The following is a 22,297-nucleotide window of genomic DNA, read 5'->3' as shown; positions in this document are numbered from 1 at the left end:
AAAACTAAAAGAGAAAAATTATCATAAATCATTAGATAAATTTGCAACTATAATTTGTCCTATTTTTTTTTCTTGAATAAAAAAATTGAACGCCCAACACCAACATAATCACCACCATTTTAAGTGACTAAATTACCCTTATTTCCCACCACTCAAATGAGAAAATTGAACTTTGTACAAGAAAACGAAGGCCATTTAAGTCCTTTCACAAACAATTTCCTAAAAACCCAATTGGAGAGAAAAACACAAACGCCTTTCCACTTTACGAATCCAGCCGAGCAGACAGCGGTCTCTACCATTTCCAGCTTTCCTTTCGGTCAAAAGACCGGAGGAGAAAGTTTAGAGAGAGAAACATCTTAACAACTGCAACCCACCTCTCCATTCCCTTTTGCAAACCCCACCTCCATTTAACGGAACAACTGTAAAAGAATTATATACTGTACATCTTTATATTGTTAGAGAGAGAGAGAGAGAGTAGTAGTGTTTGGAGTGATGGCTGGATACAGAGCCGAAGATGACTATGACTACCTCTTCAAAGTGGTTCTGATCGGAGATTCGGGTGTTGGCAAGTCCAATTTGCTTTCTAGGTTCACTAGGAATGAGTTCAGCCTCGAATCCAAGTCCACAATCGGTGTTGAGTTCGCCACCAGAAGCTTGAATGTTGATGGCAAGGTTATCAAAGCTCAGATTTGGGATACTGCTGGTCAAGAAAGGTGAATTTCTCCCAATTCTTCTGTTTTTTTTTTTTTTTTTTTTTTTTCTAATTTTATTTATATACTGTATTGGTTTTGTGTGCCTGTGAAACTGTAAATGCTTTATTGGTTGTTTCTCTTTGAGGGTATTTGTTTTTCCCCATGAATTTTGGTATTATGATCTGGGTTTAGCTTATTTGTGAAGACATGAATGCTATGTTGGTTGATCTTCTATTAGGAATTTAGGATCTATGGGGGTACTATTTGTTTGGTGATTTTAGCAGGTCTAAGGTTAGGGTTTAGGTGTATCAATGATCTGGGATTCGGTTCTAAGAGATCTGGTTGTTTGGATGCAATAATGGGTTTCTCTGATTTTGATCTGAAAATGGTTTTTGATCTGGTGCACTGTTGGTAATTCCCTCTGTGCTTTGGTAGAAAGTAGATTTTACTAGGGGTAGGTACTTAGAAAAACATTGATTGGAGGTAGATCAAGCTTGGATTTATTTGATGAACTAATAGATCCTGGTTTTCTACTGCTTGTTTTCTGAGCTGTCTGTGATTCATTGAGGTTGTTCCCATTAACTTGACAATGAATTGAGAAAATGAGGTGAAACGTTTGGAGTCTTTTTTCTGGACTGCTGTATTTTTACATCCCATGAGGACAGTCTGTACCCATATCTAAATTGGTCATATAAAACTGTTGCACCTTCTTGGTGCACATTGTTTATGTGAGATATTTGCCAAAGATTGCGATCTTGATTGGTATGGTTTGTTGGAGGTTTGTGCATACACTAAGTTTTGTTTCAAGTACACTTTACAGTGCATTGCACATTTCTAATGCTTTATAGATCAAACATCTAGATCTGCAACATATTGTTTTTTAATATATAAATGCACATTAGATAATCTATATACAAGTGAAAATCATGCATACTTTCTTTTGTTAGAGAAATTCTTGTAGCAAGCCTAAGAAACTAACAATTATATAGTAATTGATGGTTGGAGAAGGAAGGTAGCTTATTATATGAAGATTTGGTGACAAAGGAACTCCTATTAAGAATTTGAGTGTCTGGGAGAGAAATGACTCTATTTTATAGACACTTTAGTATCATATTACAAATTTGATGAATGATAAATATATATGGAACGTCGTTCCTAGTTTTATCTTATTAAGAATGCCATCAATCTACACAGATCAAATGGTTTAAGTCTTTGTTTATTTTATTTATAAAATATAAAATATAAAAACTGTATGGAACCGTTTTTACTTATCCAAAAAAAAAAAAAAAACTGTATGGAACCGTCACATTTAAATAATGAGTATAAGTAAATTCCATAGCTATTTTATTTTGTTAAAGAATCTCAAGTATCAAGACTATAAACCGCCAATTATTTGGTATTTGATAGTTGGAGAAGGACAGTGACTTAATTGGAAACTTTGTGAAAAGAGAACACCTTCCTGGAATTTAAGTGGCTTGAGCAGCAACTGATTTTTTTAGAAAGATTAGAAGACCCAGCTTTGTTGGGTACTGGACATTGAATAAGTGAGACATTGTCTCGACTGAGTTGTCATGATATTGTAAGATATCCAGTGAGACATTTTGCATGGCAGCATTATCTCAGATGAGATAAGTGACTTGCCTTGTGATTCAATGCCAGCCTGGCAGATGACATTGTCGTGCTATCATATTTTATTGGGTTTTGTTCACTGGAAACCTTATCAATATGTATTGGGTTTTGTTCACTGGAAACCTTATCAATATGTATTGGGTTTTCTTCACTATGTTTCTGGAAACCTTAGCAGATTTTTTGTTTAAACTAGATTTTATTGGTGCGTCTGGTTGTTTGGTAAGGGGTGGGTATTGTGGTGGTGTTGATGTGGTCGTATTAGGGTGGATTTTCTGTGATTTGGTGGTTGTTTTCGATATGGGTGTTACTGGAAGATACTTAGAGCCGGCTACAAGGATGCCTCACACTTCCCTTCCTGCCTGTGCTGGTATTTCTCTTATGGGAGTGGGCCAATGAGATAGATGAGCGATCTGATGATTTGGAATCCTAATCAAAGCAGGCAAACAAGAAGAACGAAATAAAAGAGAAAAAATGGCGGCCCTAAATCTTATCTGTTCTGGTCAGAGCATTACTAGCTGACACTCTTAAAAAGACTACTGCCATCCTCTCTAGTAAGGGATTCAACAGTGGCAGTAGTAGCATAGATCTTGAGTTGAGGTTTTAACATCTGGAACCGTCACATCTAAATAATTTGAGTACAAGTAAAAACCATATATTTTATTTTGTCAAATAATCTCAAGTATGAAGACCATAAACCAGCAATTATTTGGTATTTGATAGTTGGAGAAGGACAGCGACTTAATTTGAAGATTTGGGAAAGGAGAACTCCTTCCTGAAATTTGAGTGGCTTGGTAGCAATTGATTTTTTAAGATAAGATTACCTATATTACCCAGCTTTGTTGGGTACTGGATATTGCATAAGTGAGACATTGTCTCGACTGAATTGTCATGATATCGTAAGATATCCCATGAGACATCTTGCACTCTTGGATGAGACCAGCGACTTGCCTTGTGATTCAGTGCCAGACAACATTGTCGTGCTATCATATTTTTGTTTCAGAGACCAGCGATATTGAGATGACTCGAGGCGTTGTGGTTTCGGGTGAGACTTTGAACCATGGGATCAATATGTATTGAATTTTGTTCACTGTATTTCTGGAAACCTTAGCAATTTTTTAAACTAAATTTTATTGGTGCCTCTGGTTGTTTGGTAAGAAGTGGGTATTGTGGTGGTGGCACCGTCATATTAGGGTGGATTTTCAGTTATTTCGTGGTAATTTTTCGATATGGGTATTACTGGAAAGATATTTAGAGCCTAACTATCAAAAACTTTTCAGCCCCGGTAACGGCACCAACGGCTGAAAAGTGGCTTGATAGTTGGGCTTTAAATATCTTTGGTTGATCAAGTGGTGGTGATGCGACTTTGGTGTGTACCACAAAAATGTGTTATATTTGCAATGTCAAATGGGCATCAACTTTTACATTTATAAATGCCACTTAACACATATACGTTAAGTATAGTGAGAAGGGATCGTCCATAGGGACCAACGGCTTGAGATAATTTAAAATTAGTGAACAAGTGATTTTGTAGAAAAGATAGTTTGTTTAAAATCCTAATTAAACTAAACAAAATAATAGATGCAAATAAAATAAATGATAAATGGATTACGGAATGGAGATATAGATACTTAGGTCATGGACTCCACCTTTGGCCTTGTAAATGTACCATTGCAATCAAATTGGGAAAAGTACTTGGGCAATAAAAGAATTGTAGCTACAAGCACACAACCATGGTCAAGAAGATACGTAAATTGCATCAATAAGTATAACCCATCAAATCCAAGCATGAATTGTCTACCTACCTATTTTTACACTTGTAGTACAACCCATCAAATCTAAGCATGGACTATCAAATTAATTGCAACTACATCAATTTAATTATGCAATAATGGAATTGTGGCTACAAGCATACAATCATGGTCAAGAAGATATGTAAATTGCATCAATAAGCATAACCCATTAAATCTAAGCATGAATTGTCTACCTACCTACTTTTACACTAGTAGTACAATCTATCAAATCTAAGCATGGACTATCAAACCAATTGCAACTACATCAATTAAGCACCATTGTTTAACCATCATTCACACAACTACAAGAAGTAAAGATGTTGAGATTAATCAACCACAATCAATGCATAAGACAATGTAAAGATCATATGAAGACTAATGAAAGAATTAAATACATAACTAATCTCGATACAACCAAAGATAAATCGCAAGGTTAAACAATCTACACAAATAATCCCCAAATTTAAAGACAAATAATACAACACTTGGCTTAGAGCTTAATCCAAGCCCTAAGAGAAGAAATTGGTAGCCATAGAGATGATGAAGATGAACATCGATGCTCCAGTCCCCATCTCCAAGCACAGCCCAAGGTCTTCAGTGGTGGAAGAGAGGGTTTCTAGAGAGATAAAGTCTTCAAAGCATGGCTTCTCATCAACTCCAATCCGCATCCTCATCCAAACGAGGCTTAATCCTTCATATATGCTCGATTTTTGGCTCTTGGATGGTCAGAACTTGTCCCAAGGATCTCCTCTTTCAAGCACAGCCTGAGTTGGGCACAAATGAGCTGTAGATCTGACTTTATAACAGCACTGCGCGATTCACGATCGATCCTATTTCTGCCACGATCAATCCTACTTTTCCCACGATCGATCCTATTTTTCCAGGATCGATCCTACTTCTGCTTTTGGCTTTTTTGTGTTTTTTTCTTCTTCGCTGCAGTTTGGTTGACTTCAAAAAGACTTTAATGTACTGGATTTAGCCCGTTTAAGCCTTATTAATCTGAAATCGACAATAAAACAAATTTAGACTAAAACGGGAAAATAAAGATAGATAAAGGTTCTATTATACCCAAGATTAGGGGCTGAAATGTGCATATTTCAGCACTTATCATGGGTATTACTGGAAAGATATTTAGGGCCGGCTATAAGAATGCCTCACTTTGTATAGATCTTGAGTTGAGTTCATTTATGTTTATTTTCCCCTTAAATATGTTTAGTAATTGCAATCTCTCTGTGTCTCTTTCTTGTCCCTGTTCCCTTTCCCATTCTATCTATATGTGTTACTGCAGAGGGGGTCCATCACTTCTTTACTTGAACTATGGGGAATTTTCCTCAAAAAAGGAAATTGGAGTTGAAAGGGTATCGGTTGATATGCAGCTGAATTTTGTGGTGATAGATGGCACACTGCTAAAATCCATGAATGTTGCTAGTCATTATGTATGTCAGACAAAACATTCTGTTTGACCTTTCCTTCTTAAAGCAGTATGACGGCATGCATGATTATACAAAATTTTGAATTGGTTACCATTGATTTTATTTCTGCCATGATTTAACCTTTATTTAAGAGTAATGTTATTTGGACTTACTTGTAGCTTCTTGTACTCCACAATACACGCGCATTGCGGTCCCGAACTGAAGTATGGGAAGTTAATAATGGGGTGCAAAAAAGTTTTGCATTTCTTAACATTTAAGTTGCAGTATATTGCTACTGTTGAAGTCAGTTTTATATTTCTTCACAATAGTATCTTGTTGGAAAAGTTACATGTCAACGATAAGTTTTTAGCACAGTAAGTTTCTTGAGCTTTCTATACAGCATATTTGAACTTAAGTAATTTCGATAGATTGAAGCCAGTAAAACACAACCCCATCAACCCACCGCACCGCCACGGCCTCCACACAATTCCTATACCTCAAGAGCTTTATTGCACAAACTGTTCTTTTGACCTTGAATTGCATCCTCCACTCAATTTCTCTCCATTTATCAACTCCTTATGGGCTTACACCATTTACATGATATCATGACTTTGCAGCACTCCATTGTGTTCCCATCATTGTTGCTGTTTCATCGCCCAATTATGTAGTCTCCATCACTCCTAGTTCAGTACTGCAAGTGCACATCGTATTACTCTATTTGCTAGTGACATTATTATATAAAGCATTATGCCCTCTTAGTTTATTACTACTTTGGAAGAAGGAATGGCATACTAACTCTCAAATCATTATGAAAGTATTCTCCAATGGATTGTTTCTTTATGGATGAGTCAGCGCTATTGGCTGGACAGTGTCTGGTGTACTCCATGCAATAAAACCATAAGTTGCTTTGCCACACATTTCAGTTCCAGCTAGGAGCACTATACTGGCCTCTCAATGGTTGCTTCTTTAGATCTGATATAAGCACTTGTGGTTTTTACCTGCAATAATTTGATTCTGGTTTCAGATGAGATTTAAATATTATAGACGTGTGTTCTCAGCTCAGATTAAGTTATTTACTGAAGGAATTTTGTCTAATTTCTTTTCCATTTTCTTTTCCTTTATTAATTTGATTGGATATGGATTTTTGATTTTTGATTTTTGATTTTTTTTTTTTTTTTTTTTGTGCATATTTTGTTACTATTATTACACAATTTGGTGGATAAGATTTACACAATTTTAAATGGATTAGTAAAAGGATTTGTCAATAGCTTGAAATGGTATGGTGTCCTAACTAATGGAGTGTTATTGGAACAATAGACCCTGCAGTTATTCCAAAATAGTAAATCTTGGTTAAAGTAATATGACAATGCCACGTGGACTTTGTGGCATGGAGACGATCATGATATGATTTCTTGCTGGGTATTGAACAAGTTTAATAGTAGATGAATAACATTATTTCCTAGTTTCTATTTACACTTATTTGGACAAATCATTATGTTTTTGTTGCATTTAGGAAACTTCTTTTTCTCTTACCTGATTATTATAGTAAATCCTACTGGATTGTTGAAAATTCTATCATATCATGTTAGGAACTTCAGTTTCTTATTTAGTTGTCACAGCTTCTTGTCACTTTTGAGCTTGCAGGTACCGTGCCATCACTAGTGCTTATTACCGGGGTGCTGTTGGTGCACTGCTTGTGTATGATGTCACCAGGCACTCTACATTCGAAAATGTTGAAAGGTGGCTAAGGGAGTTGAGGGATCACACGGACCCAAACATCGTAGTCATGCTCATTGGTAATAAATCAGATCTTCGACACCTTGTGGCAGTTTCAACTGAGGATGGAAAGTCATTTGCTGAGAGGGAATCACTCTACTTCATGGAAACTTCTGCACTGGAAGCCACTAATGTGGACAATGCCTTCTCTGAAGTTCTTACTCAGATCTATCGCATTGTGAGCAAGAAGGCCATGGAGGCGGGTGATGATGGAAATGCTTCGGCTGTCCCCTCCCAAGGAGAGAAAATTGATGTTGGTAAAGATGTGTCTGCAGTGAAGAAAGGTGGGTGCTGTTCAACCTAGGGTTTTCAACTGAATTCACTCGCGTTAATAGATGCGGCTTGTTTGTTTGCAGCATCTGTTTCTGTGTACACCATGATTGTGTAGAATTTTCTCAAAAGGCCTACTACATTAGGAGATATCTTAGAATTTTTTTCGACCAAGGCTGTTATTTTTTGCATGAATGCAGAGCTTGCTTGATTAGACACAGGATGTTGTTATATGTGTTGTTTTCATTCAGCTGGTAAGATTGTGCTTAAATTCTTACGCAATTTGTTTGATATAAATGCCATTTCAGACGTCTTCGATTTGAATTTGCCTTGGTTTATCCCAACCATGCTTCTGAACTGAGACACACCTCTGATAAACTTGCTGTCCAAAATTTTCAAAATCCATTCAAGCTCCGGTTTGACCTAATTAGTCGTCTGGTTGATGTTTGGGACCTTGGCTTTATTTGTGTGATTCTTAACTATGAAGTCCAAAACGAACTTTCATTGCAGTTGGGCATGTTCAGGAACAGTTGTTGTTAGTCTAAAAAAGCGAAACTTGATCGGTTGATTGATACTTCTACTTCTTTAATCTCTTTATCTGCGTGGTTTACTGAAATATTCAACTTTGGCAAGATCATTTGGGGCAACCTAAATTGTGCTTGGAGAGCCATGGATATGTATGCAAATTTGAGGTTTGCGCCAATTCAAGGTCTTATTGAATTGTAAACCTAGTCAAGAACATTTATTCAAATCCTCTTGGGGCGTAAATTTTTCAATAATTGCCCTATGCATGTAAGATTGCCGGTGGTGAATTACAGAATGTGACAAGAGGTGTGACACCACCATAAAAAATTGATGGAGATTTTTATTTTCCGTTAGAAGATGAACCAAAAAAACAAGTCCCTGTGAATTTCACATTCCATACTATTGCTATATTTTGACCAATAAGTCATTTCTAGTGATTAAATCATCCTTGGACTAAAACATGTGGAAGGGTTTGTCCTTTCAATCATAATCCAATTAATGATCTAACGGTTAATAGTGTCCTCATTCTCACTACATTATGATGCCATAAAATGTTAATTTCATCTTTGCCTTGCAAGTCCTATCTGTATTCTGTATTATATGCTGAAACTTTAAGAATTTAGTATTGTTTTTTTTAAAAAAATATCAAATAATATATATATATATATATATATATATATATATATATATATATATTATTGGTGTCCCATGGTGTTCATTAAGCAAGATATATAAAATAATTTGTCAAAAATTAATGAATATATTATTTTTATTAGGTTTTAATATTTTTTCCTTCATAAATATTTATTACAACCAAATACTAAAAAGTAAAAATAAAATATTTTACATCCAAATAAAGGGAATTTTAATTTTTAAAAAACTAATTTGTAAGTGTAAAACCACTATGATAATGAAAAAACAAAAATAGACAAACCTCAAGTAAATTTGGAGCAATTTGAAGTTAGAATTTTTTTGGCTTAAGCAATAAATTAAAGGTCATCTAACCTTTTGTTAAGAGCATGTGGGTTGTTTGTATTTGTGAAGCTATTAACTCTAGATCTTAACACCAGTACTTTATAATCCACAATCAATGAAGTTGTCTATTACTATCTTGTAAATTTATGTTTCCGATGCGATTAGTGGATAAGAAAGAAGTGATTAAGAGTTGTTAATTGTCACTAGTGATGTAACCCATTGATTCGCATGGGATGTGATGACATGTACGTGTCACACGTGGGGGACGAATTTTGCGCAACACCATTAAATGCTCCAAAAATTAAAATTAAAAATAACAATAAATAGTACAATTATACAATTTAACGTAAAGTTCGTTATTCGCTTGACTTTGTCTTGTACAGAATTATCTTTATAATACAAGATGGATAATATATACTCCGTACTTGAATGGGCCTCTTGGGGTCCATTTTTAAAGCTCTCATCACCAACAACTTGTATTACACACACACACACACACACAGTCACACACACACACACACTATTACCTACTTCTTTGATTGTGATAATTCTCCGTGTGCTTTCTAAGTTGAGCAATTGGATGAAAATCATGTGAAACAGTGATATAATACCAACCAATCTGATTGGTACACCTCATCAAATAAATCCAGCTATGAATGCCTAAAAAGTCGAACTTCATAAGTTTGACTTTATGGTTCAGTCAGCCAGTAAAGTTTTTGTCACATTTGATTATCGATCATAAAATTAGTTCCCCAAGTTGCAAATTTTCAATCAATCCAAGTCTCTAGGATGTCTCAGTATGACAATTTTATAGAAAAATACTTTTAAGTCTTAAATTTTTAAACAGAATGATATATGCTCAACGTTTGATTACACATTATAAAATATAGTACTATAACTATTTTTAGGCTTTAACTTGCAAATTTGTATAAATTAATTTAGAGTTGATGAGTTGGGTTATGAAAGTGGAAGTTATGTTTGAGTCGTTGTCAATGTAATTTTGGAACTGAGTTTGATTTTAACTCGAATTATACAAAACAAACAATCTAATTAGTGTATTGGACTCAACTTAAGTCATATTATTTATTTTTTTTTACTTTAGTTAAAAAAACATAAAATCATTTTGTTCTTATGAGAAATCGAACCCTTAGTCTGTTACTTGATGACCTTAGATTGCATTATTACTGGTTATATAATCAATAAATTCATAGTTATTATTATTATTATTATTATTATTATTATTTATTTATCAATGGCAATGAGAAACACGTGAAGCAAAGATGGTAGCTTTCAAACTAAACAAATGATGGCATTATGAATGATGATAATATTAGTCGGTCTGCCATTTTAATCAAAGAAATTTAATTTATCCATAATTTGGAACCCAATACAACAAATAGGACGAGAATGTGTCTGATTGTTTCCTAGTGAAATATTTTTGACACATTTTAATTGATGCACGAATTCATTTATACAAAGTTACATTATCAAATCAATATGAGTCACTGGACCAAAAGACATTTGATCGATTCAGTTGGGTGTATATAAGTATATGTACACATGTTAATAGCATAAAAGTAGAACACAAAACAACATGTTTTTGTTTGTTTGGAAGTTCACAAAAGAGCATGTTAAGAAAATTGATACGGAAAGCTTTTACATGACTTACATAAATGGAGTTGTTAGGTGGCTGACAAGCAATACAGTCTCACTAATAGTATATGGGTAGAATCAATCATATTATATATATATGTAAAAGTTTGCCTCTCGGTTTGGAAAATAAAAATAGCTTTTATCCCAATTAAAAAAAATCTATTAAATAAATAAACTTTTAACTAAAAATTATAAAATAATTGTTGAAGTAGCCTAACAAAAAAACATGAAATTTATAACAGTTAGGAATTGTGAGTGAACAGACAAGATCACTCACATATGTGATCATGTCACACGATTATAGTTGTGAGTGAGACAAGATCACTCGCACATGTAATCATATCACACTTATGATTGATGATGATTATTTTTTACAATATTATGGGATTATGTTCTAATACTCAGACGCATCACCTGTGACATAATCAAATGTGTGAATGATCTCAGCCCATAAATTTTGAAAATTTGGGAATTCTTTAGAAAAATAAAATAAAAAATGTGGTGGCAGTTGGGAACGGACGGCGAAGATGCTAACTACAAGCAAGATGAAGACAGAATTGGAATCGGACATATTTATTCGTTGCTCACTACACTGAAATCTAGGCAAATTTTTATTAAAATAAAAATGAAAAATTGTAGTTTTGTGGTGTCGTAAGGCGCACGATAAGCACGCCTTTGTTGAGCGTGTCAAACGATCTCATCCTGTGGTCCCACACCAGGGTGTCAATCCACACCGCCGCCGAACCTCCTCCATCACTCCTCGCCGGAACACCATCGAACATTCCGGCAACTCACCCAGATCCGCGAACAGAGAATCCTCCTCCTCCCTCATCGGATAAACCACCGCCGCGCCCGTGTCGCCCACGCTCTCCTCCGCCAGAATTGGGCTCTCCAGCACGGTGGAAAACGTCGATTCCAGCTCCGGGAACCACCGGAATTCGTCGCCGGTGATCAACGAGTCCGACCCTAAATTGGCGAACTTCTCATCCGGGTCGGGTTCAAAGACTGTTAACTTCTCGTTGTCGGAGTTTGAAACCTCTACGGTAGTTGTTGGAGTTGCAACGGTAGTGGTTTCGGCAACGGCGTTGTTGTGGTGGTGGTGGTGATTGTTTCTTGACGCCGGCCAAGGGTGGTTGTGCTCGCAGGAGTACGTGATCACTAGCATGGTGGGGTCCACACGGCTTCTCTCTACTTGCTTTCTTGCAGGGCAGCCCTTTGAGCTACTGCATCTATAATACCCTCTGCCAAAATCATCATAACAGTTTTGATTTGATCAGACCACTGATTATCTGTGTCCTATGATTAAATCCTACGGCGAATTACACCGAAACAACGGACCAGGATCCAGTGCAGAACAATATGAGTGCTGCTGTACAAATTGATTCACACACAAATACTAAGAAGTGTGTGTTTCAATCAGATGCTGCACAGCACTGAATCCAAATTCGGAAACAACAGTGTGTCCGGGTGAGAGAGAGAAATGAGAATTACCTAGGATATGGAGATCCTTTGATGGGTTTCTGTCCGTACTTCCTCCAAGCCCATGAATCGGACGGCGGAGCACTCGTCTCGCTCTTAAGCCCGGATCCTTCAACAGCTCTGATAGGCACTGACACCACTCTCTTCTGTAAAGCACGCCTACTGTAACAAATACACACAGCATATTAGTACTCCTTAGTACCCTTAACACCTAGTTCATGCACACACATGAACTAGATTAAAATTTGAAACAATAATGTATCATTTTCTAAAAATTAAAAATATATACATATATTTACATCTGAAATCGACATATTTTCTACGAATAAGAATATGATCGTGTACTAATATATATATATACTGACCTTCTTTTAGGGGAGGAGGTAGAGGTGATCTTGGAGTCGTTAAACATGGCGGAAGTAGGGGAGTCACAACTATTTTCCGGTGAGTTTTCATTGTCTTCTTGGTCGTTTAGAAATGGGTTGGTGCTGAATCTGCCGTCCATTTTTGAAGTGACACCAGATAAGCTAAAGATGATCAATTTGGTTCGTTGATAACTAGATGAAACAGATATGATTAAAGTGGTTAGAGAGAGAGAGAGAAAGAGGAGAGAGAGAGAGAGAGAGAGAGAGAGACGGGGGAGGGTAGAAGAAGAAGAAATGGGGGAAGGTGGTGAAAGATTAGGTGGTCCTTTTAATATGGGTCCTAATGTTGACAGATGGGTAGTGATATAGTTTAAGTGTGCAAATAATCCATTTCTAATTATTTAACGTTACAAATGTGAAAGTGACTCTCACGGCCATTTTGATTAATCTACTCTTGTGATTTGGGCGCTTTTCTCTTTCAATTAATAGAGAGAGATATCCAACCTCTTTTACTTTGTAAATGCTCTTAGCACTTACTGGAGGGATAGTTCATCTATTCAATTTATTTTGAACATTGGTCCATTCCACTAATTTAGTATTTTTTACCAAGTCTGAATCCTGGTTTTCCTGTTCTCCTGAAGAGGAGGAAGAAGATGGTTTTAAAAAAAAACTTTTACATTCATAAAATACATAGAGGATAAATTATTTTTCTTTCTTTTATATTTCCCATTTCAATTCAAATTCATAAAAAAGAAAAGCAACAAAAAATTAAAAAAAAATAAAAAAGATTGAAAATGTTTAGTAAGAACTGAAATTTTAAGCTTTACTTGGTTCAGTTTTTTTAGAATAATTTTTTTTTTTAATTTTCTAAAAATTAAAAAACAAAAATAGTTTTTGAAAATTAATTTATGAAAATTCAGTTTAAAAAATGTTTGTCTTTTACAAAATTTGAAGATAAGTTTTAGAATTTTTAAAAATTGTTTTCTAAGTGACAAACCAAGCAAGCTCTTATGCACTCTCAATTCAAAATTTTAAATGTAACCTAAACATCAAACAATTTGTTCACTAATGTTAAATTTTTGTAAAATAAATAAATTAAATTATATGTAGAATACTAGTTGTTAGAGAATTTTGTCTCACATCGGTCCAAATTAGGAGGGCGTTGGACTTATAAGAGCCGATATATATCAGGTTATTTTTATTTTTATTTTTTGTATTTAATAGCAAGCGTCGAACTTGTTACAAGTAATATAAGAACATACCTAGTTCCGAATGGAGCAGAATGTTAAAGGGTTCTAATAGCATATTTGATAATTAAAATGGGGTGAAGGACTAATTATCATAAATTGAGAGTGCCCAAAAAAAAGGTGTCTTAAATTCAATCCAATATAAAAATAGCCCTTTGATTTAAGTAATCACATGGGCTTTCGCAGCAATGAAGGAGAAAGAGTATAAAATATTTATGTATTTAAATAATTTCTTTTATTATTATTTCATCAGCTTCTGCCTTCTGCACTTGAATTTAAGACCACTCAATTTTCTCAGCTAACCCTATCTTCAAATGTTAGTTTATTTTAAAAGAAAAAGTCAAATAAATCTTATTCCCATCCAAACAATGTTGTACCTTTAATTAATTGTTACTTACATGGGTTTTGTCCATATTCGTGATATTATTTAAGATTTCGGTACCATAAACATCCTAATTACTAATCCAACACGGAAATCAATGAGATCATTTTTAGACGAATTAAACCCAACATATATGATCGAAGCCATAAAAGCTTGTTATTGTAAACACACACATACATAGTAATTATAATGATTTAGCTGATGGGCGAACATTCACATACATAGAGTCGCAGACATATTTTAAATGTAAAGCATTGGCGCGATGCCTCTAATATAGAGACTATCTATTGTCTTCATTCAATAAGATTAAATAGAAGCTGTGTGTGCACGCGCGCGCGCATTGGTTATATCTATATAATATGAAATGAGGACAGAACCATGCGGTTCCAGTGGGGCCTAATTAAGCCACTTCCCCACCGGATTGAATTTTAAACACTCATTATTGAAGAAGCATTTAAACTGCCGTTGGACAGGCCACACAAAACAACAGTAATATATATCACATGGTCACCCAAGTAAAAGGAATCAATATTGGGATTTTTTTTTTTAATTTTTTCCAAGTGTATCAACTTTGGATTCATAAAAATGAAGGACAATGTAGGATCAATTTTAATTTTATTATATGAGCAGTGTTAAAAAACAATTATGCAGCTTTGCTCAATCTTGATCGTTTGATCATGTCCATCTCACAATATTATGGCTTGCTTGATCTTAAGGCTGAGTACACACAATCGCGGTAATTGTGATTGTCCTTAGCCACGGCACCCGTTTGCTCTATAATTTATACTACTATTTATATATACTGATATACAGGGAGGCTCTAAGCGGTCCGAGCAAATGGACCTTTGAACGGTGCTAAGTGAGACCATCCTTATTTATTGGATAATGCTACAGGACCCGACAATGTTTTGCCCTCGACTCCCACGAGGTAACCTTTTCACTCGTCTTTTCTTTTGCCATTCTTGTTCTTTCTTCTTTACTGTTGCTTCACATAATCCATAACAACAATGAAAAACCCATACCAAAGTTGAAGACGAGATGAAGAAATTAGTTCACAACAACCACCAAAAACAGCGCCACCGTGCTCCATCATGTCCGGGAAAGGCAAATCTATATCTGGGAAATATATGTCCATTTGAAGGAGAAATTAATTTTTTTCTCTTTTTTTGCAACTGAGCAATACTTAGGTTCTCTTTAGTGAGAATTTACACCATCTTCACTAGTGATGTGGTCTAATAATGAATCACCAACTTTGTGATTTGGTAAGTGGGTATTTACCCACCATATTAAATTTAGTAATTAAATAAATTTAGTAATTAAAGATGATATGTCTATTTATTATTGATCCACATTACTAGTAAAGATGGTGTAAATCTTTACAAATGAGGATCTAAGTAATCGTTGATTTTAAAAACCACTAATAATAAATATCTGGAAGAAAGACTTATTATAAATGTGTCTGGTCGACCTAAGTTGACCCAATCCGAAACAATATGATTGTAAACTTTTCATTAAAAATTGATAAATCTTAAAAAGTTAATTTGAATCCCTAAGAGAAAGGGATGGGAAGTGTTCACGGAAAGGTTTGTAGCATTAAAAAAAGTATATAAAAATATCTAATTCTCTACAATGGAGTACAACATATATATAGCCTTCTAGAATAAAGCAATGTGCTTTTAATATTTTTATTTGGTTTTAATTGAGGACCATATTTGTTTATTCATCAGTGAGTAAGAAATACATACTTACTTTTAATGTGGTGCAAAATTAGCAGAACACGTGTCTTTATAATATAAAATAATAAAAATTAAAAGATTTGAGAAGTTATTTGGATTAAACCCAATATGATCTAAATCTAACTATTTTTCTCACTCACGTTACTCTTTTCGTATAGGGAGTGAATGAGAAGGGGATCTTGTCGAAAAAAATATTTTAAGCTAAAATTCTTAAATAAAATAGGATGATGAATAGAATGAATAATTATAAATGTAATAAAACATATATATTTGTTTTATGCCAAAAGAAAAAAAAGATTAAAAATAAGCAATAAGAATCCATCCTACACTCAACAAATCACCTATCAAATCATGTGAACTAGATTTTATGTAATTTAATGTACTTTAGATAAAAATAATTGATAAGTATATATAAGGATTAGTGGATTACATATTAAATCATAAAAGATAAAAGTTAAAACTTCCACTATTAGTAGATTAGGGCTTCAGCCGAATAGTTTGAGAGAGAGAAAGAGAGGGAAAGTTAAATTAGGATTTGATTTGCATCCATTTGGGTTGACCCGATAAGTATTTAAAATTTAAAATTCTTATTATTTTCTATTTAGGAATACTTGTCACATTATTTTTGCGCTACATCAGGAGTAAGCATATACTTTCTACTCACCGGTGAATAGACAAGTATTATCCTTTAATTAATAAATTAATAAATGCTTTAATTTACTTATTGCTCTTTCTCTGACTTTTCTTCACCCACTTGTGGGATGCCCCCCCCTCTCTCTCTCTCTCAATAATCTACGCACACAAATTCCATTTTGTCAAGCTAGGGTTTTCTTTTTTTAACCTACAATTCCAGTGAAGGGAAACTTCCTTTTGCCAACATTTAATTTTCTATAAAATATGCATGATGTTACACGTTAACTATATAATTTGATAAGGTGTCTCCTATGTTAACACTCCAATATGAGATATATCTGTGATCAATCATAATTCCAAAATTGAACAGATGTTGTGATTAAAATCACTTAATCGAGATTTTAAAATTTAAATTAAATTTTTTTTTTTTTCAATTTTAATATCAAAATACTGATTTAATCCGGGCTCCCAACCAAAACAAGAATGTAATTCACATGTAATATCACGGAAAGATCAATGCTAATTTAACTTTTGTTGTGTGTATACATGCCTCTCAAATTGTGTCACAAGTGACGTTTATATGCGCGGTCTTGTTGTCATCAATTTGTTTTGTTTTGAATATTTAGAAACTCTTTTTAGATTCCCACTTGAAACTCCATATTATATAGTTGTAGAGTAACAGACGTACATGAATTGACATTGCTAATGTTGTACAACCCGTATCTCTGTCTGCAAAGTTTTGCTTGTAATCATAATTTGTGTTTGACTTTTCTAAAGATTCAACAATTTCTTTTAAGGATTAGTACTAGCAGTAATTAAAGAATTTGCAACTTCAATTTTTATTTTTTATTTGCTATTCTATGGATATTTATTTTAAAGTTAAAACAAGTGATCCATACTAATCAATTATATAAAAATGGAAAGAGTGGTGCAATTCTCATTCTCGAATCAAGATTCTGTCCATTATGAGAAGAGCGTCTTTGTAATTTTAAATGTATCTTACATTGAGAAATAAACAATCATTATATCAAAAAAAACAATACAAACGAAACATTATTACATAGAGAATTAAAATTATTACATATAAAACACAAATGAAATATTATTGCATAGAGAATGTTGCTTATGTCATGTTATCGATCTTCGTTTTCTTTAGTATAATGTTATAATTATTGTGTTTTTTTTATGTGACGAAGTTGTGTATTACACTAACCTACCTCAATGTAAAGTATCACGTGTGCATCAAAATGATGGCACTTGAAAGTCTTGAAAGTATAAGATATTTCATCCTAAACTCATATTCTCATTAATTAAATTTATTAATTTAAGAAGTAAATTGCTTGTTTTGTTTTGGTTTTTTTTGTTTTTTTTTTTACAACAATAATCCAAAAAAAATAAACAACACAAAAAGAACAATAGCAACACACACAACACCAAAGCCTCACGACACCCCCAAGGTCCTTGAAAATGGATGAAAGGAGCCAAGTTGGCCACACATCTCAAACCAGATCAGAGCTCCTGGACTTCAAGGCACGATGAGCTAAAGAGTGAATTGCTTGTCAGTCCAACTAATTAAGACGTCGGTTTTTTTTTTTTATTAAATAAATAAAAAATTAAAAAATCCAAGTTAAGAATTTTCGCATAACATATTGCAAGCAAATGTGCAGGCCAACACGCCATTGTTAATAGGACAAACATAAATGGTCCCCTATACCTTGTAATTTATCCTCCAAGTCACAAATTTCTTCGGTTTCAATTAATGAAAAATTAAGTTTATTCTAAAATATAATTGTAATAATAATGAAAATCCAATTATTTCTTAATCAAGTAGGCCCCATATCAAGTTAAACTAATGACGGACGGTCAAGATGACTACGACGTCTAACGTGGACTTATGTTTGTCTTTTTTACTATTCCTCAGCTCGGGGGATCAAATTTTCAGGAACCCATTTCTCATTTGATTAAATTCTAACCATTATTGTACCTCTGTCAATCTACAGATACCTTTTTGACTTTGTTTTAAGTCTTTTAGAGTTTTTTCGACATTTACAATGGCTTCAAATATGGAAAGTTTTTATATTTTGATATATATATATAACGATTTCTTGTTGGCTTATGAACAAGAAATTTTCTCAGACTGATTGATATGAATTAAGTTTAGAAAACGAAGTAATTATTAAAAAAATATTAATCATATTTAATAGTTACATATTTAGTGTGAAGAATGGTGAATAAGAGATCTTTATATATATATATATATATATATAATGAGCAAGAGTACATACGTATAACATAATTAAGGTTGGCCTGTAAAATGTAATGTGACAGTAATAGTTGATTGGACTGGAGCAGATACAATAATGGGAATCTGAGTTTCCAAGGAAATATCCAAAGAGGATTGATTTAGGATGGCGACACTTACCAAAATGTTCATAATTTCACCAAATGCTTTGAAATTTGGGGGCCATGCCTAAACATTCTAGAATTGATGCTTGACAAGTGGTTCGTTTTGGCTTCCCTTTTTGTACATATTTACTGTATATATTATGGCTTGTAATATCGATTAAGATTGCTATATTGGTATCGGTCACGATAATTATCGTCGTGTTAATAAAATTAGTATAAATTGACTAATACAAATCACATATTAAACATGAAAAATAATAACATATCGATGTATAATTAAAATATTTCAAATAAACACATAGTACAAAAAGAAATAAAAAGAATAAATAACTAGTTGAAGGAAATCTATTAAATAAGAATTTAATTAATAATTTTTCAAAATTTACAATTCGGGAATCCTGTAACTCAATGACCCCTTAACAAAGCGTCCACTATCTAGAAGTTTATTATTAAATACTAACATCAAATAAATATTTAGGTACATTTATACATTTAATTAGTAACTCATTCATACTTTCTATGTATGTATTTTATTCATACAAATATTTAGGTAATATATTTAATCCTTGGCAATTCATCCATGCCTACACTTTAACCATGAACCACCTTTAAACTTACAATACACTAAATCATACATAGCCATCCCATGCATATTATATGCATATCATAAATTTCATAATCAACCTATTAAGATATACCAAATAAGAATGATAATAGTAATCATCTTAAATGATATATATCTACATACACATATATTATATAATATATATATGTATATTATCTTTCATAATAATTCTTAATTATTTAAAACATATATATCAGATGATACGACGAACCATGTATTCCTTCTGTCCCTAAATAGAAGTCTATGTTTAGAAATTAGAGTTTTTAAGGGGATATGCAATTAATGCATTGTCTCCTTTTAAAATTACCAATTTGTCATTTTTAATTTAAATATATATAGTTACAAAGTTTGAATTTTTTTAAAAAGATAAAGGACAATGATAGAAATATAATGAAAAAATGCTTTAACTTTTCAAAGATGACAACTAATTTGGGACATATAAAAAGAGATAAATGGATTACTATAATATGGGATGGAGAAAGTAATATATATATATATATATATATATATATATATATATATATATATATATGGCAAGTGCAGCTCACCTGTCCATGAACACAAATTGATAGAAGCCAAAATTCATTATAGGAGGGCGGCATTGAGTTTTTCTTATCTACCGCCTCAAAAGTCCCTTCTGAATGAGAGTCGAACGGCTTGGGATAACAACTATGTGGTAGTACCGGGTGCAAATCACCTGCTGTGTAATTCCTATGCTGTTTCCTACAGTGAGCAGTAAGTGGCCTTGGTTTGGCTACATTTTCCTCCACTTAATGGACACTAACACTGTGTTTGGCAATTGCACCACTATTTATAAATAATATTTCACCACCATTTTTAAGTAACGTCACAGAAGTCTAAAAGTAATATCACATAGTCTAAAAAGTAACATCACTACCATTTATAAGTATCTTTCACCCTCAAAACGTGGTGATGTTACTTTTTAGACTATGTGATATTACTTTTAGACTTTTGTGATGTTACTTATAAATGGTGGTGATGTTACTTTTTAGACTATTTTTACATTTCACTACCATTTTTAAGCAACGTCATAAAAATTTAAAAATAATATCACATATTCTAAAAAGTAACATCACCACCATTTATAAGTATCTTTTACCCTCAAAACGTGGTGATGTTACTTTTTAAACTGTGTGATATTACTTTTAGACTTATGTGATGTTATAAATGGTGGTGATGTTACTTTTTAGACTATTTTTACATTTCACCACCATTTATAAGTAATATCACAGAGTCTAAAAAGTAACATCACAATTTGTAAAAGGAAACATCACCACTTTTAATATCAAATAATAACATAAATGATATGTTGAATTGAGTTATGTTTATACGTGAGATTACTTTTAAAACTATGTGATATTATTTATAAATGGTGATAAAATGTTACTTATAAATAGTGGTGTAATTGGCTAAACACGACCTTAGTGTCCGTTAGCTAATGTGGCCAAATATGGAACATTTAAAAGTTACAGCAGGAAATTGCATGGGAGCCTCACTGCAGGCGATTCGCGCCCTTACGGATAATGGAAAATCGACTAATAAACAGGGTATTCGTTTTCCTTGATAATAAAATAATAATAATTTATCATTGATTAGGGCATTATCTTATCGGTACCCGATACCCAATACCTGTTTCATTGAATGGGTGATGTTGGTGCTGCAATTGGGTCCCACATCACCCTCGACTTGCTTCGGCTCTCCATTCGGAAGGGATTTTCAGTCCCTTATATCATTGCTCAATGATAAAGTGCGAGTGTTATCACTTATCAATTGGCTTGCAGCCTGAGCCTGCCAGCTCAAAGCATGGCTCGACCCGTACTCCTAATAATGACGGGCTTGGACTTAAGAGACCCAAATGTGAACCCATGAACCTAGCCCACGGCCCCTTTTTTTTTTTTTTTTTTGCTATTTTTTATATAAAATTTTCAAATTATAATGCTTTTGATTAGGTTTGAAAACCTCTCTCAATTGAGAAGATGGAGTACTACCACTCAATTCAAGGCATTACTAATTGAATAATTTACATATAACTAATATGTAGTATAATCTATTCATATAAATTCTATACATAAATATATATTTTACAATAAATATAAATTGCATAATATAATTGAATGTTATACAAGTCAAGGCATTAGTTGTCCAAAGTAGTTCAATCATTGAGTATATGCAGTTTCTGTGTTGACAATCGAGTGTAAGAAACCTTGAGTTTTCTGTTGGACAACCATAATGTGGGATCACAAAAGGTTTTCTCGCTACATGCGTTAGAAATCGTGAAATCTTTTTTGGAGATGCTCATTAAAAATATATATATATATATATATATATATATCATTGTAGACTCATTTCTTTTTGTTACAGGCATAAATTTTATATATTGAAAAAGTACTTCATAAATCGATTAGGGTCCCTCCAAATTTCATTTAATTTCATAAATGGAGTCCTTCATATGTGAACTTTAACTCTAGTCATGCAAATGATCAACCACTTTATAATGTAAATTTTGGTGGAATCTAATGCAATAAATTAAGTTTTTTCAATCAAATATGGTCTATGGATACGAGTTCTTATATACCAGTGCAGAAACTCTAATTAACCAATGAGCAATAAAGCTGGTATTCTTTATTAGGTTGTTGATACAATCAGGATCAACTGAAAACAGAGTCTAATTCGAAATCAAG

General features: G+C 33.3%; 2 protein-coding genes across 3 annotated transcripts; one reads left to right on the top strand and one right to left on the bottom strand.

Moving 5' to 3' along the window:
- Positions 1 to 248: 248 nt before the first annotated feature.
- LOC132310168 (ras-related protein RABA1d) lies at positions 249 to 7,893 on the top strand. Its single transcript, XM_059808389.1, has 2 exons — positions 249 to 713; positions 7,168 to 7,893. The coding sequence occupies exons 1-2, from the start codon at positions 493 to 495 to the stop codon at positions 7,601 to 7,603; spliced, it is 657 nt and encodes a 218-aa protein (XP_059664372.1). The 5' UTR covers positions 249 to 492; the 3' UTR covers positions 7,604 to 7,893.
- A 3,377-nt stretch (positions 7,894 to 11,270) lies between these two features.
- Positions 11,271 to 12,851, bottom strand: LOC132310150 (probable WRKY transcription factor 65). 2 transcript variants are annotated; one of them, XM_059808380.1, is made up of 3 exons: positions 12,567 to 12,851; positions 12,214 to 12,360; positions 11,271 to 11,963 (listed from the first exon to the last, which is right to left on the bottom strand). In XM_059808380.1, exons 1-3 carry the CDS (start codon positions 12,704 to 12,706, stop codon positions 11,420 to 11,422), a joined length of 831 nt encoding a protein of 276 aa, XP_059664363.1. In that variant the 5' UTR covers positions 12,707 to 12,851; the 3' UTR covers positions 11,271 to 11,419. The 2 variants fall into 2 exon arrangements, with proteins under 2 accessions (XP_059664363.1, XP_059664355.1); XM_059808372.1 differs by having other exon boundaries at positions 12,214 to 12,363; positions 12,567 to 12,850.
- Between the last annotated feature and the right edge of the window lie 9,446 nt (positions 12,852 to 22,297).

Source organism: Cornus florida, unplaced genomic scaffold, assembly GCF_030987335.1.
Source record: "Cornus florida cultivar Cherokee Brave unplaced genomic scaffold, ASM3098733v1 CherokeeBrave_3.0.0_Hap2_Chr01, whole genome shotgun sequence".
Lineage (NCBI taxonomy): Eukaryota > Viridiplantae > Streptophyta > Magnoliopsida > Cornales > Cornaceae > Cornus > Cornus florida.
Note: the sequence above shows the minus strand (reverse complement) of the source record. Positions and strands in the feature narration are given on the sequence as shown.